This window comes from Perna viridis, chromosome 13 (assembly GCF_037379345.1).
Source record: "Perna viridis isolate PV_CMFRI_1.1 ecotype Kerala chromosome 13, ASM3737934v1, whole genome shotgun sequence".
Taxonomy (NCBI): Eukaryota; Metazoa; Mollusca; class Bivalvia; order Mytilida; family Mytilidae; genus Perna; species Perna viridis.
This window is the reverse complement of record NC_142457.1, coordinates 17,456,709-17,470,758: the sequence shown is the minus strand read 5'-3', so window position 1 is coordinate 17,470,758 and position 14,050 is coordinate 17,456,709. Positions and strand designations below refer to the sequence as shown.

The 14,050-nt window shown below is 34.3% G+C and overlaps 2 protein-coding genes across 2 annotated transcripts in view; one reads left to right on the top strand and one right to left on the bottom strand.

Moving 5' to 3' along the window:
• Positions 1–3,452: 3,452 nt before the first annotated feature.
• On the bottom strand, positions 3,453–9,945 carry LOC148599785 (uncharacterized). The gene is made up of 5 exons (XM_088558543.1): positions 9,458–9,945; positions 8,081–8,230; positions 7,048–7,174; positions 4,672–4,866; positions 3,453–3,665 (listed from the first exon to the last, which is right to left on the bottom strand). Exons 1-5 carry the CDS (start codon positions 9,889–9,891, stop codon positions 3,456–3,458), a joined length of 1,116 nt encoding a protein of 371 aa, XP_088414669.1. The 5' UTR covers positions 9,892–9,945; the 3' UTR covers positions 3,453–3,455.
• Positions 9,946–12,314: 2,369 nt separating this feature from the next.
• Positions 12,315–14,050, top strand: part of LOC148599784 (zinc metalloproteinase nas-13-like) — a 33,488-nt gene continuing 31,752 nt past the window's right edge. The window contains exon 1 of the mRNA XM_088558680.1: positions 12,315–12,446. Coding sequence (XP_088414806.1) covers positions 12,393–12,446 — 54 coding nt within the window. The 5' untranslated portion in view covers positions 12,315–12,392. The remainder of the gene's footprint in view (positions 12,447–14,050) is intronic.

Below are 14,050 nucleotides of genomic sequence, written 5' to 3'. Positions count from 1 at the left end.
ATTGACAGCTCCGTTATTTTTCATGGTTTTGGGGAGAACAAGTGGCAGTCTTCACTGAGCCACTCTCTTTTCTCCCGCTTAATTGATTGCAATTATGTCAAGCTACCATTTCCACTCAGTTTAATATTTATATCACAAACCTGAATTTTTGGAAGAACGCAGAACTGTATAATGCCTTTATCAATTAAGTACCCGGTAAAGTAACCATCGTCTTTAATTTGGTAAAATTCATCAATCCAAAACTGGGTCCTCTGTTTCCTTAGCACACTACACCAAGCTTCGTTCTATTGTTTGTTACCCTTATTCGGACTAGAAAACTGTTTGCGCCTGAGAATCTACTGACAACCAAATAATTTTGTTACAGCTTCAAGGTAGTATCTACCAATTACTCGAGGGTCAATGTTTGTGGTCCAGGCCTCAAGCCAGATATGGTTCCTTTGTCATTTATCCTGCAAAGGACGCATTTTCTGCCAATATTGCCTGTCCAATATTGTAAGTCTATATTGGGTGGTATTTTTATAATAACGTGGGAACTACTTTTTGCCTTGGAAACTGTTAACAATATGGCGGCCTCCGTGTCGATGTCGCTTAGAAAATCAGCCATACATTTTGTACGTTTTCTGCACGTAATAATTATTCTCATTGGAAATAAAAAGTTTGAATATTGAAATCGTGACTTGTTCTTATGTGATGTATAAATAAATGATGTCTGATTATTTTTTGTGTTATTTTGTATAACCCTATGCTGGTCTATCCTTCTCGTTCCGCATTCCACTGCAGACGACCGGTAGTCGTCCAAAAATGTCTTCTGACGGTGAAACGGAGCCTGCATCGAAATTTAACATGGAGTGGTCTTCGACATTGAATTTCCATAATTTTAGTGTTTACATGCATCCACCGTCGAATTCCATGCATGAATGACTTGTTTCGTGACGTCATGATACAGTAAAAGCGTTTGACAAGACTTGACATTTTTTTTATCCAGGCGTAAAACAGTTACCTTTTTCATTATATTATTGTGATGTATGGTTTTCACGATATAAAGTTCAAAATAAATCATAAATTTATGAACTCATTTTAGCGCCCATTGTCAACATGTGCTTCAGAAAGGTGCGTCGCCGGTTACGCAAAAAAGAAATAACTCAGCCCCGCAACCGTAGAGTTGTACAAGAATCATTTTTCGGCATGGAATTACAAAGAAAATATTTTTTCAAAGTACTTTTCAAGTCATTTACATTCATAAAAATATTTAGTTTACAAATACAGAAAGCATTTTCTCCCGAATGTATCATTTTAAAATGAATTGGCAGACTCGTACAGATTTGCATACCCACACTGTCGCTAAGATATTACTTCACGCTGTGTCGTTAGAGACGCAATACGGGTCCTTTTTGTAAACCACGTAAAAAGCGATTTTACATAGAATTGACTTCAACCAATATTTGTTTTATTTGCTGGATAAACACAATACAAAACCAGTGTCCTAGTATATCGGAAATATGGGTTACTCGGCGCGAAACGGGGGTAAATCGCTCGGCAAAGCCTCGCGAAACCCCCGTTTCTTAGCCTCATATCCATATTTCCGATATGCTAGGATACAGAATATGTATTGTATATCCATGCAACCATGTATACATATCCCGAATGGTTTCAACTTGTCATATCCGCAAATATGACAAATTGTATTGGGTCCGGATGATACACATGTCCGCCGTGACAATTTACAATTTGATAGACATTTTACACCTTCATGGTCAAGCAGTCCAATGAAAATTCTGACAGTATCTCTGTTGATATGAAATCCCATGGTCTGACATTTACTATGCATAAAACGATAGCCGAGTTTCAGTTTCTTGTAAAATACAGGTAAATAGGGCTGCTGCGAGCATATTTGATGTACATTTTCGTCTGAATAATCCAATTTTTGAAAGCCTTCGCCTTACAGTTCTTTCATTAATAAATATATTATGTTCATGTGCTAAAAGATATAGAATCTTTTTGTGAGTCAAACCAAGAGTAAAGTAGGTCTTAATTGCCTGACTTATAAACTGAGTGTTATTCATTCTGGCGTCGTAGAGAACTTATTTCTACGAATTTTATCTATCAACTATGAGAATCTATCTTACAATCTATCTTTCTTGTCATTTTCTTGAACTTTCAAGAAACTTTCTTGAATTTTCAAGTCATTATCTTAATTTTTCAACTTATTATCCTGAATTTTCAAGTTATTACATGTACATGTATCTTGAATATTCAACTTATTTTTTTGAATTTCAAGAAACTTTTGCGGTAACACTTAGGGTTTTGTGGTAAAATGGAAAAAAATGTACCCCTACCCCGTCGAAAAATCGCTTTAATTGACATATCTTTCAACGTCCTATTGCTTCGATGTTCGATCCGTCGAAAACATGGCCGCCGTTACTAAAAATAGAAAATAGGGGTCAGACAAGTTTTTCGGATATATCACCAAAACTGTTAAGTTTAACCACATTCTGACTGGGATAAAAGTGTTCTGCATGATGAGATCTATCTGAGGTCAAATTTTCGTGTTAATCTGTTTAGTCATGTTGGAGTTATTGCCCTTTTGACTTTTTTTTTGCTATTTTCAATGTTATTTCTTTCAAAAATCTCCTCTGGCACTACTTGACCAACTGGAACCAAACTTGGTATGAATGTTCTTTGGGGTATCCTACATAGAAATGATGTGGGGATTTCTGATTCGTCCATAAACATGGCCACTGTTACTGAAAATATAACATACGTGTTAGACAGTAGATTTTCGCATATATCACATATGATCCTTATTATAAGGCCTACGAAAGTCTTCAGGGATCAAGGTTGTCAGACAATTCCTTGTAAGAGTTATTGTTCTTGAAAGGTGAAAAATGATGTATTTTTACAGTTTTTCAGTCAATATCTTAAAACTATGATAGACTGAATGAAACTTTCGATTGCTGAAATGACCCTTATGATAAGACCTACTAAAGTTTGTGGAGATCAAACTTGGCGGACGACTCCTTGTTAGAGTTATTGCCCTTGAAAGGCAAAAAAATATGTTTTTAGCAGTTTTCAGTCAATATCTTGAAAACTATATTCGATGCAATGAAACTATCAATTGATGAAATGATCCTTATGATAAGTCCTACCAAGTGTTCATTGTTCTTTGTCAGAGGTATTGCCCTTGAAAGACAGCTCTTTGTTAGAGGTATTGCCCTTGAAATATTATCCAGATGAGCAATTCAGGACCCTGTGAGCCTCTTGTTTTAAGAAGCTTCTTTTGAGCTACATGCATGCAGCTTTATATCTTGGTTTCCTTGATTACTCTTAAGTATTTTAGCACAGCACTTTCTTTCCAATGTCATTGTAACAGACATCTACGTGTATAAATAAACAACTTTTAAAAATTGATTGTTGAAAAATTGACACCAGACGCCAAAAATCGAAAAACAAGATTTTCAGTTTCTCAGATCTTTTTTCTGGTAGCATGCTAATCTCAATAATGGCTTGTACAGTTCAGCTCTATCTGTTGCATTCAACAGATTATATGGTCTGGTATAAAATATAGGTGATTTTTCCAGGCCTTCAATGTCATCCAGTACTCCTCCTTCGATATCTTTCATGGCATCAATATGTTTCTTGCTAATTTCAAGAGCAGTGAATATAATCTGCAGAATAAAGTAAATATTAAAGAAACTGATTTTAATTTTATATTTTATGCATTGGAGATAATAACAAAAAGCAGATATTTAAACACATGTAAACTAACAATACCTACATTCATCTGCTTTTGTGTTTTCATGCAACCCCTTAAAGTATGTGCATCTCATGTTTCTACAGATTTTGATGATAATCAAATCAACTAGACTGTCTGGTTGGCACAAAATTCCACATGGCATATAGTAGGAGCAATCAGGTAAGTTCTGGAAAATCAAAAGGGGGTAGGATTCCAAGATACATGTATAATTTTCTCATTTTTTTTTCAAGATATTGCACAAATTGAGAAAAAAAAGTATCTATATGGATCAAATGGGAGGTTCCCCCCCCCCACAGAATGCCCTCACTGGGCCATTATGGATTCTATGTTTAAATTAATCAGATCTCACTTAGACCATGGTTTAGTGTTTCACACAGCCCTGACTTCAGACACAGTATAATATGACAATAGGCATTGTATATTAGCATGGGAGGCGGTGGATATTACATGTATTTTAAAAGTCCTTTTTCTCCATTGTCTATTTAACTACTTATGGCATTTCATCAGGAGCTTGTAATGTTATGAAGGGGGGACCAACTCAATCACCTAAACATCATCTTTACAAGTATTTACATGTACTACAGACCATTTTTGGGTGGGCAGGGGCAGATCCAGAGATTTGAAAAAAAGGGGCTAGGGGCAGATCCAGGATTTCAGGTTGGGGAGGGCCTTGATAGAAGAATATGTAAATTATATAAAATGTTTCCAATGCTATAGAGAAGTCATGTGAATCTGTGCCTGGGTGCCCTGCCCTTTTTGATGGGTTTATCAATGCATTGCTGTTTTCTGTCAATTTTTCCTATATAGGTAATTAAACATACATGAACTCTAATTAGAAAAAAGTTCTTGTTTTTAATCTGGCTTATGCTGCCCGTTACAAGGTTGCAGGAATCACTACTGAATGCACTGTAACTTACCTGCGTTCCAACACACATAGCTCCAAACACTAAAGTACTTTGATCACTGTCCTCAGTATCACCTGTCTTCTCAAAGCAAGAATCATTAACTTCAAGTAATAACTCTCCTCCATGCTGTCCAATTATATTGTATGGTTCCAAATCCTCTATCCTAAAACAATTAGAAGATGGTAACGCACAGTGCCTCTGTTTTACCTAAATAATGAGTAAATGTGATTGTTACATGTAAATTTTGTAAACATTGTGAAAAAACGATACAGAAAACTTGAAAGAGTAATCAAGGGAACCAAGGTTATAGCGGTAATCAAAAGAATGTAATCCTGGGACAAAGACCAGACATGGAAAACAGACATACACAACAAAGAATATAAAGTAACTAAAATCATACATACGAAGTAACAAAAGCAAATGAGCAACTCGGTCTCCACTAAAAATTGAGAGAATGGACCAGGTGCAGGGTAAGCGTCCTCTGCTTTTCTAGAAACACCCGCCGAGTTGTTCATAAAAAGTCAAGTCCGGGGTAGACAAACGTTGAATAAATCAGTTTTCATGGTGCAGGTGGATACACCATAACGATCCACGAGTTCATGATGACGACCATAAAACTTCTGTTGTGATGACTTCAATCTTGTAGCAACATAACCCTGTTCCAAAAGCCTATTTGTTAGAGTTCGAGCGCGATACAAAAAGTCTGAACAACTGAAATACTGTGAAACCTGTCTTAAGTGAACCCTGTATGGGCTTTAACAAATTCTGCTTAAGTAAGGCTTAACTTGACGTGAATAATGAATAAGTGAACAATAACTACGTTTAAATGGATAAAAAGGAACTACATACACTACACTCAGGGACTTTTGTTTCTCAAACACTGAAGTCGGAGTTTTAAATCCGTGTTTGTCGGTGAAACACGCTGTCAGTCATTGTGTGTACTATTTGTACATGTGTTTGTAGCCTCTATCCAGGGAGATGCATATTCCGATTAATAAAGTAGTTGAACATAATATTCTTTAACAGATTTTACAGGTAAAATATAGGTAAAAATTATACCTACATTTCAGAAACAAACTGCAATTGTTAAAACAACGCAACCAACTATGTTTATTTAAACCATTAATTAAAAGTGGGCAAACCAGGATGACAACTGACAGGTCAGTGTTACACAGACAAATCTGGGACATTGTATATTCCGGTTGTTAATTGTGTGGGAAGAATCACTGACCTGGGTGTGAAATTCACCCATTATGGTGAAGTTAAGCTCATTGATCTCCGCCGACAATAAGGACGTTAGTACCAGAGCTACTAGGTCACTGACCTCAAAAATTCATCGGGGATCCCTGAAAATCACAACAGGGGAGTCCGGGGGGGGGGGGGTACTTTTGAAATTCTAAATCCAATAGCCGAAATCTATACTAGTAACACGAGTCAAAAACGTTGACTTGTTCAGCTTTAATCCAAGCGGTCGGCACAATAAGACAGCGGTTGAGACGATTAGTACGTGGTACTAACGATTGACAAATATAATGTGAAAATCGTAAAAAAAAATTATCTTTGATACATACTTAATAACAGTCCTGTATTTGATGACCAGACACACAAACTCCATTAAAATACACTTGCAATAAACAATCTGACTGCTCCAGACAATTGCGTTGCGTCAATGACGTATTTTTGCAGCGATCGATTAATTCAAGATTAGCAGTCTCTACCTGTAACCCTGGTGCTCTTACTGATTATCCCGAGGCTTCACTCCATGGCCAGTGGGCAGTAAGAGAGTAACCTTTATTTTTATTTCATCAAGAATTCTGCTTATGTGCACGCTATATGAGGCCTTCTTGGTCTGGTTTGAGTGTATTGACGTTTTGTTTTCATTGTTGAAGACTCTCATATACCATCAAGACGCAGAAGAGTCATTAAAGCCCTGCTCCTTGATATTGGTTTTTTAAATGTATCGTGTGAGTTTTTTTCAGAAGCACATTCACCTCGTGACCACCCTTATATGTATATACAAATATGTGATCAACCCCCAAACTGGGACTTGTTTGCTCGTAATTTTTAATGGGTGTATTGGTGAGAAAAGTCGAAAGGAGACTTTCTTGCAGTTTGTCCTTTTATTCTGTGAAATTTCCTGTTAATTATCAAAGAATTACGCCCAATAATTTTTATTTCAATGTTAACATGGTAAAGGTTCTGATATTTCGATGCCAATTCTAGACTTATTATAAATATTTGAGATGTAAAACTTGGTTTTTATTGGTCAGTATAGTGTTCCAAATGCATATGCAAAATTTTTTAAAAAATCGCAAACTTACACTTTAAGTACTTTCATAACTCTTAGGTATCAATACTTTTGGACATTCCATTTAAAAAAAAGCCTACCTCTCCAAATATTATAACAGTTTTCATGTCAAGTTCAGTAATTTCTCCATCACAACATCTAAAATCTGGGTTTGAGCTGATATCTAATTTTCCAATCTTCATTTTCTTCTTCTTAGATTCCCCATCCCTGAAAGAAAAATAAATTCAATTAGGCCACATCAAGTTAATTTGTAGATTCTCATCCCAGTCCGCACCTACTCAAAAGGGCTTTCAGCTCCCATAAAATTACTATTTGAAAAGAAGCCATTAATGTATATGTACATACATCTATGTACATTGTACATTCCTTGAAATGTTCACGTTTCCCATTGTAGGGTTCATGCATTGTTTATCGTGTGTTTACACATCTGTTAAACGCAAGCTGGGAGCGTTCGTTTAAACACATGATAGGAGCATTTGTTTATGGTGCGTTTGGTGAGTGTTTAGCGTGCGTTTAGGATCGTGCGTGCCAAAAACCTTAATGTCTCAAGGAGTGTACATCTTTATCATTGTACATGTATGTACCATGTAGCAAGCATGGAAGCATACAGACAGCCTTAAACCAAAAATCATACATATAACAGAAGGAGCATAGTTGTAATGGTGATGATGCAAGTACATCTATATACGTTAATGTATTTGCAACATGCATTACAAAGACAGGCATCCATGTGAACTTCTATATGCATTATTCTATACATACTAGTATAGTGAACTACATACACTACTGTCAACACAAATTTTAATTTCTCCACTCTCCCCAGTGGAGATACTCTGAGTGAAGCACCATTTCAAAAATTGTCTGTAATTGACTTTTCCTGTCATTATACTAAGGTATATTTGATGGTTCTAGTAGTTTAATAACATTTCAGTAAAGGAAAAAAAAATAATAAAAACAATTGAAACAGAGCACTTTTATCCTGGTTTTTACCTTGGCAGAGTTACATTGGAGGACACAAGTGACTCCACTGTGAAGAGTGGAGAAATTAAAATTTTGGTTGACAGTAGTGTATATGTACATGTATTTCATTTCTAGAAGAACAACTGGTCTTACATCAAATTCAATCCACAAGTGGTAAAAAAATCTCTGTACAACTGTCTGTATGTTTTTTCATTTGTAGTTCCTTTACGACTCTCAAGCATAAAGTATACCAACTTTTCTCCAAAACCATAGACATAATTCCATTTGATAGCTTCGAACATACTGAAAAATAATAATTAAGAATCATTCAGTAACATACATGTGAATAAGTATTATTGAGTAGCTCCTCAAATCTTGATGAGATTATTTTCTATTCCTCTGAAATAAACACAAAGTTATAAAAGAAGTAATTTAGGCAGGAAGACAGCCAATTCCCGGATTTGAAAAAGTGTAAAAAAACAAATAACCTGTACCTACATGTACAGATGTACATGTACATGTATGTACATCAGGGGAGTGATTATTAGTGTAATAGTCCATACAATCAATTTATTTGCCAAGCTACATGTATGTTAATTCATAAATGGAAAAAAAAACAAGTTTCAAGGAATGGATGAACTATTTTGACTAGAGATAAGGGATTAATACCTTAAGTAATAGCACATGCAAAATTATAGAATAAACTTTCATGATACAAAGGAGAAAGTTCCGTAAGGACCCCTTTTGGCCTCATAATTTCTGCATATTTAAAAAATTGATTAAAGCTGATTTCTAGGTAGTAGTGGTAAAGTAAAATGGTTGCAAACACTGAATACAAGCTTTTTTGAAGGAGATTTACCATGTTATTCCATAAATAACAGCATACATACATGTAAATTGTACATGTATGTATGTAACTGTTACAAAAACAAAAACTTTAAACTTTCTGCAATTTTTAAGATGGTTTTTGAGTGGAACCAAAGTGGCCACACATTCATTCACTCAAGATATCATGAGTTGTAACTGACAATTAAACACAAAATTTAAGAAGCATGAGAGTGAATATGCATGCAGCAATTGTTTAAAGAGTGAACAACTTCACAAATGCTGGAGTTCCTAGAATTTTTAAAAGATTTTCTTCCATTTCAGTCAAGTTGGAAGGGCATATATGACGGTACATGTTCATATGATTACCATAAACTAATTGAATAAACAATGAAACACATTAAAGAGTTGGAGAAAAATAATACAATTTTGTTCAGGTACATGTAGACTTTGATTTTGAAGCCAAATTTATGCCCTTATGTCAAATTATCGTTGCAATCTGTTCGTACTCATACACCAGCCTAGAAAAACTCAAGACTTAGTGGATTTCACTGGTTGTTTACCATTTCTCTGCTTTTGGAGATCTGGATGACTTGACACATACATTTGTACATGTACATACATACCTGCTCACAATGAAGCTTTGGAATTTCTTGAAAAATTACCTGTCAGTTGACTTTATTTTACTTCAAATTGAACAATTACCTTCTAAGAAATGTTTCATCTCCAGATAAGTCTTCAGGAAATAAATGTCTTACAGATTCAAAGGAAGTTTCCTTTCCCCTGGTGAGTGATGTTCTGATGTTGTAAACATCCTCCTTAAATCTTGTAACTTTGTCAATATCTTTTTGAACTCTCTCTTGATATTCATGTACACTGAAATCTAATAAATATTCTAACACTTTTATAATTGGCTGAAGTTTTTTGGACAATGGAGGTATTCTTGAGTCATAGGAGACTGTTATATTCAGCAAAACCTCGAGATCTTTGACGGGTTCCTCTTCATAACATAACCCTACTATGCCAAGTTCAGACTTAGTCCAATCAGATAAATTAGTTGGGAAATATTCAACTGGCTCGGAAAGTCTCTTTCTTTTATCTGCAGGTGGCAACAAATCTAGATCACACATATTCGACATGGCGAAAAAAAACCAAAAAACAAGGGTATAATAATAAAAGGGAGTGAAACGTGTGAAAAATATATAGAAGAAAGTTACACGACAACTCGGACCAAGATAGTTCGGACCAATAGAAAACGAGGATCAGATTTCGAAAAGAATCATTACAAGTATTTATTTTATTCAGATAAGAAAGTCTTTTCCTTAACTTAACACAAAGACATTTTGCATGCAGGAATAAACAGTGGAACCAAGATTTTCTGCTTTTCTAGAAACAATTGTCGAGTTGTTCAGAAAAAGTCAAGTGCAAAGTGGAAAACTATGACACATTGAACAAATCATTTTTCATGGTGCAGATGGAAACACCATAACGATCCAATAGCTCATGGTGACGACCATAAAATTTCTATAGTGATGACTTCAATCTTGTAGCAACATAACCCTGTTCCAGAAGCCTAATCGTAAAAAGTCTAGCGCTATACAAGAAGTCTCCGTAGTGAGGACAATTTCTGGTACATGTACAACGTATAGTTGCGGAATGACTACCTCCAACTACTAAACGACATCTACTAACAGAATTCCCGTAAGGGGTGGTCGTGCGAGATCCGTAAGGATAGTCAAGACCGTAAAAAAACCCAATCATCATCACAAATAACACATACATGTACATAAAGTAAGTTGTGTTTTAACATAGTTACTTGTTTTACATTAAAAAAAAAACCGAATATTCATACACGTACGAGTAAATGAATTCGAATGGTTAATATGCACATATGAACGAGTGTCATTTTACATACTTTAAGAATTGAATTAAGAATAAGAATATATTTTATTGTTCATAAAGGTCCCATGCAGCGAGGGGAATGTATACAAAAGATACACAACACATGACATAAAACATATACCTGTATTGAAGGAAGCCCCGGACAGGACCAGAAATGCATTAAATATACCAAGTACAGTCATGAATTAATTCCTACACATGCATACATTATGTGTTTATTAATTATGAATTTTTAACGAAGTCAATACGTGATATATGGACCTGTTCCAATTATATTGACCGAGGACTGAGTGAAAGTCCTTGATATATATTTTATATAGGTAAATAGTGTATCATATATGGGAATGGCCTTTAATTTTGTATTTTGCAAGATTGCTACATGCTATTGAAAATAAGGATAAATCAATAGCATGTTTTATTATAAAAAATATATTAGCCTATTTTGGAAATTTTCTGTTTTGAACAAATAAGAATTCATATGGAACTAATATATTTCGACGTTCTTCTTTAAACAGTCGCACTTGAACATTAAAGTTGAAATTAAAAGTTGAAATAGGAATGAGTAATATCTAGATCTATATTTAGCAGTATAGCGTCAATATATAAAGAGTAACAGAGGGTCAATATGCTTAAAATATAGACAAGGCTTCAGGTACATTGAATATTATCCTTTGGATATTTTGCTTTTTTTATTTTTGTTTTTGTTTTTGTTTTGTTTATTTGTTTGTTTTTTTGTTTTTATTGCAAACCGAAATTAACAACTGTTACTTTTCATATAACCCCTGTTCTTAGGAGATATACATTATATGGAATGCACTATGTAATTAATAATAAGGGAGGTAACTAGGTAAACGACACTGAAATACAATAGAAACTATTGAATATTCGGCTCCTAAGAACGAATGGCAATACATTTTATCATGCAGACCCACAAAACAGCTGAATTACAAAAACAAAAAACGTGTAGCCTTCTTTTGGTATGTATCATATATTAAAACTTTTTTATGATTTAATAATCAACACGAATTTCTAAGACTGCCATTTAATTTATGTCATAACGGTAATCAACACGAATTTAACCTTCGATCTTAGAGGCACTGAAAGCCCGATTTCAGTCTGGCAGGAAGTTACATGTACATGTGTATCCTGTAAAACCCAGTAAGGACAGTCTTTACTAGTTTCGTGTTATTTAACAAAAATCTCACGCGAGATCTGTCCATAAAACTAACATCTTGAAGTTATGTTAAGTTATGGAGAAAAACACTAGTTGATGTAAAAATGTAAAAGGAATGCTTATTTCTAATACAAAAATATCAGCTTTACCACAGTCTAAAAGTCCTTTAACAGGCACCTGCCTCTGACATACTCAACACCTTCAGCAAAGATACATGTATGTCATTATATCAACTGATTGGCTGTTAAATAGTCAAATATTAGTGCTTCTACGTGAATACTAGACAGTTTTCAAAATTGGTCTTCATACACTAGACATACATGTGAAATAATTCATGTAAGCTCAAATAGTGCCTGACCCCTGATAATTAAGTTAAACGAATATAACTTATTAGCTCATTTATTAAAATTTAATGATTGACAGATGGCTTTGTCACGCCCTAGTCTTCATACTCATTACTCGGCCCTTAACCCCGTTATTGACGCATGTAGTAGTCTGGTCATTCAATATATAAAGTTGTTGTTTGGCCAATATTTATGAAATCAGACGAGAGAGAGGTTGGAGATGGTTATATCAACTAACTCCCTTTGGAGCATATGTTTTTTGCTTTGTTTGTTGGTAAGAATAAGAACTTTTGCATATTAAGGAAAATATTTATAATAGAAACAGATTACTATTTCGCAAATTATTAATTTGATTTTAAGTCAAGGAAAAGCGTTGCAAATTTTGGACTAACATCAATTTAGTGTTGTTTCATATTATTTTCCTTGCGTTCTATAACGGTTATTTTGAATCTAGAAATAAATGTTTCCTTTGGCATTTTCAAACATTGGCAATTAAGGTTTTAACGACTATATCTTTATTTTACCAAGGGTTTTATTTGTGTATACTGCCTCATATCTACTGTCGACTGCATAGATTATTTTCACTTTTCAGACTATTTTTTGAAAGATTCAGAATTTAAAAAAAAATGACTTGCGAAGTCGTGATCATTACTTGTTAGTAAACATTCTGAGTGAAATGCCTTACCTCAATAAATCTTCGTTTTGTCCGATATTGTAGACGGACAGCGATAACTTCAGTCGAGATATTTTGAGTATGGAGAGCCGTAGTATACTCTCACTATTGAAAAAGAAAATAAATATAATCGTGATTTTTCACAACATTGTTATTAGCCTTTGGAGAATAGAGATGACAAATTATCATAATTAAGCAGAAATTCTTGTTTTTTTTAACACCTTCTGCAAGTAGTAGAAATAATTATACTGTATACTACGTGTAACTCTCTACACAAATAAACAATCTCAAGAAAGCTATACTTTGGCGTTTCTTGCCATAGGAATATGAAACACATTTATTTTTTTGGTCTGAACAACATTATGTACATAACTTTTGTATGTAAAGTGAAGCAACTGACGTTGACAGCAGGTCTAGTAGTCGCTCCACTCCGTCCGTACTTTCCTTCGTCCGTCAAATTAATGGATACAGTACTCACTTTGTGTAATCTGTAATTCAAAAAGTATTCAATCAATATTATTCACATTTTGCCCGGAGATTTTAAACATACACAGACAAATATTTTTCACGTGAAACTCATGTTAACCGAGCTTTACATGAAAGTCATGTGAAATTCACATGAAATTAACACGATTTTCATGTGAAATTCACTAAACACGAATTTCATGTGAACATTTCGTGTGAATTTCACGTGAAGGCTCCATTCACCCGAATTTCACGTGAACTCTGTCATTTAGTTTATTTGCTCAATTCAGGCGCAAATCATGTGAAATTCGTGTGAAAATCATGTGAAATAATTTTGCCTGTGTATTGAAGAAGTGCATACACATTATAAAGAAGTTTGATAATCATTTTCCTATATTTTTAGCATGTTGATTTTCAATCTCCGAAACAGAGGTTGGTAGTTCCTTCGTCAAGGACCTCTGTTTCGGAGATTGGTTGAATTTAGCCATTATTTTCAGCTGGAGATAGTATCATTAGGACATTACACATTGAAATTTATAACTTACAATGTATATTTTTATATGATAATTGAAGTTCATTTTGTTACAGAATGTACTCTTTGTAAAAAAATAGAAATTATATATTCAGAAATATCCTCGACACATTAAAATTTTAAAGATTAATAATGAAAAAAGTCAGTGATTTTGTACAAGAAAACATTGAACTTCTCAAATTTTTGTCAAATATTTCGGAGACGAGGA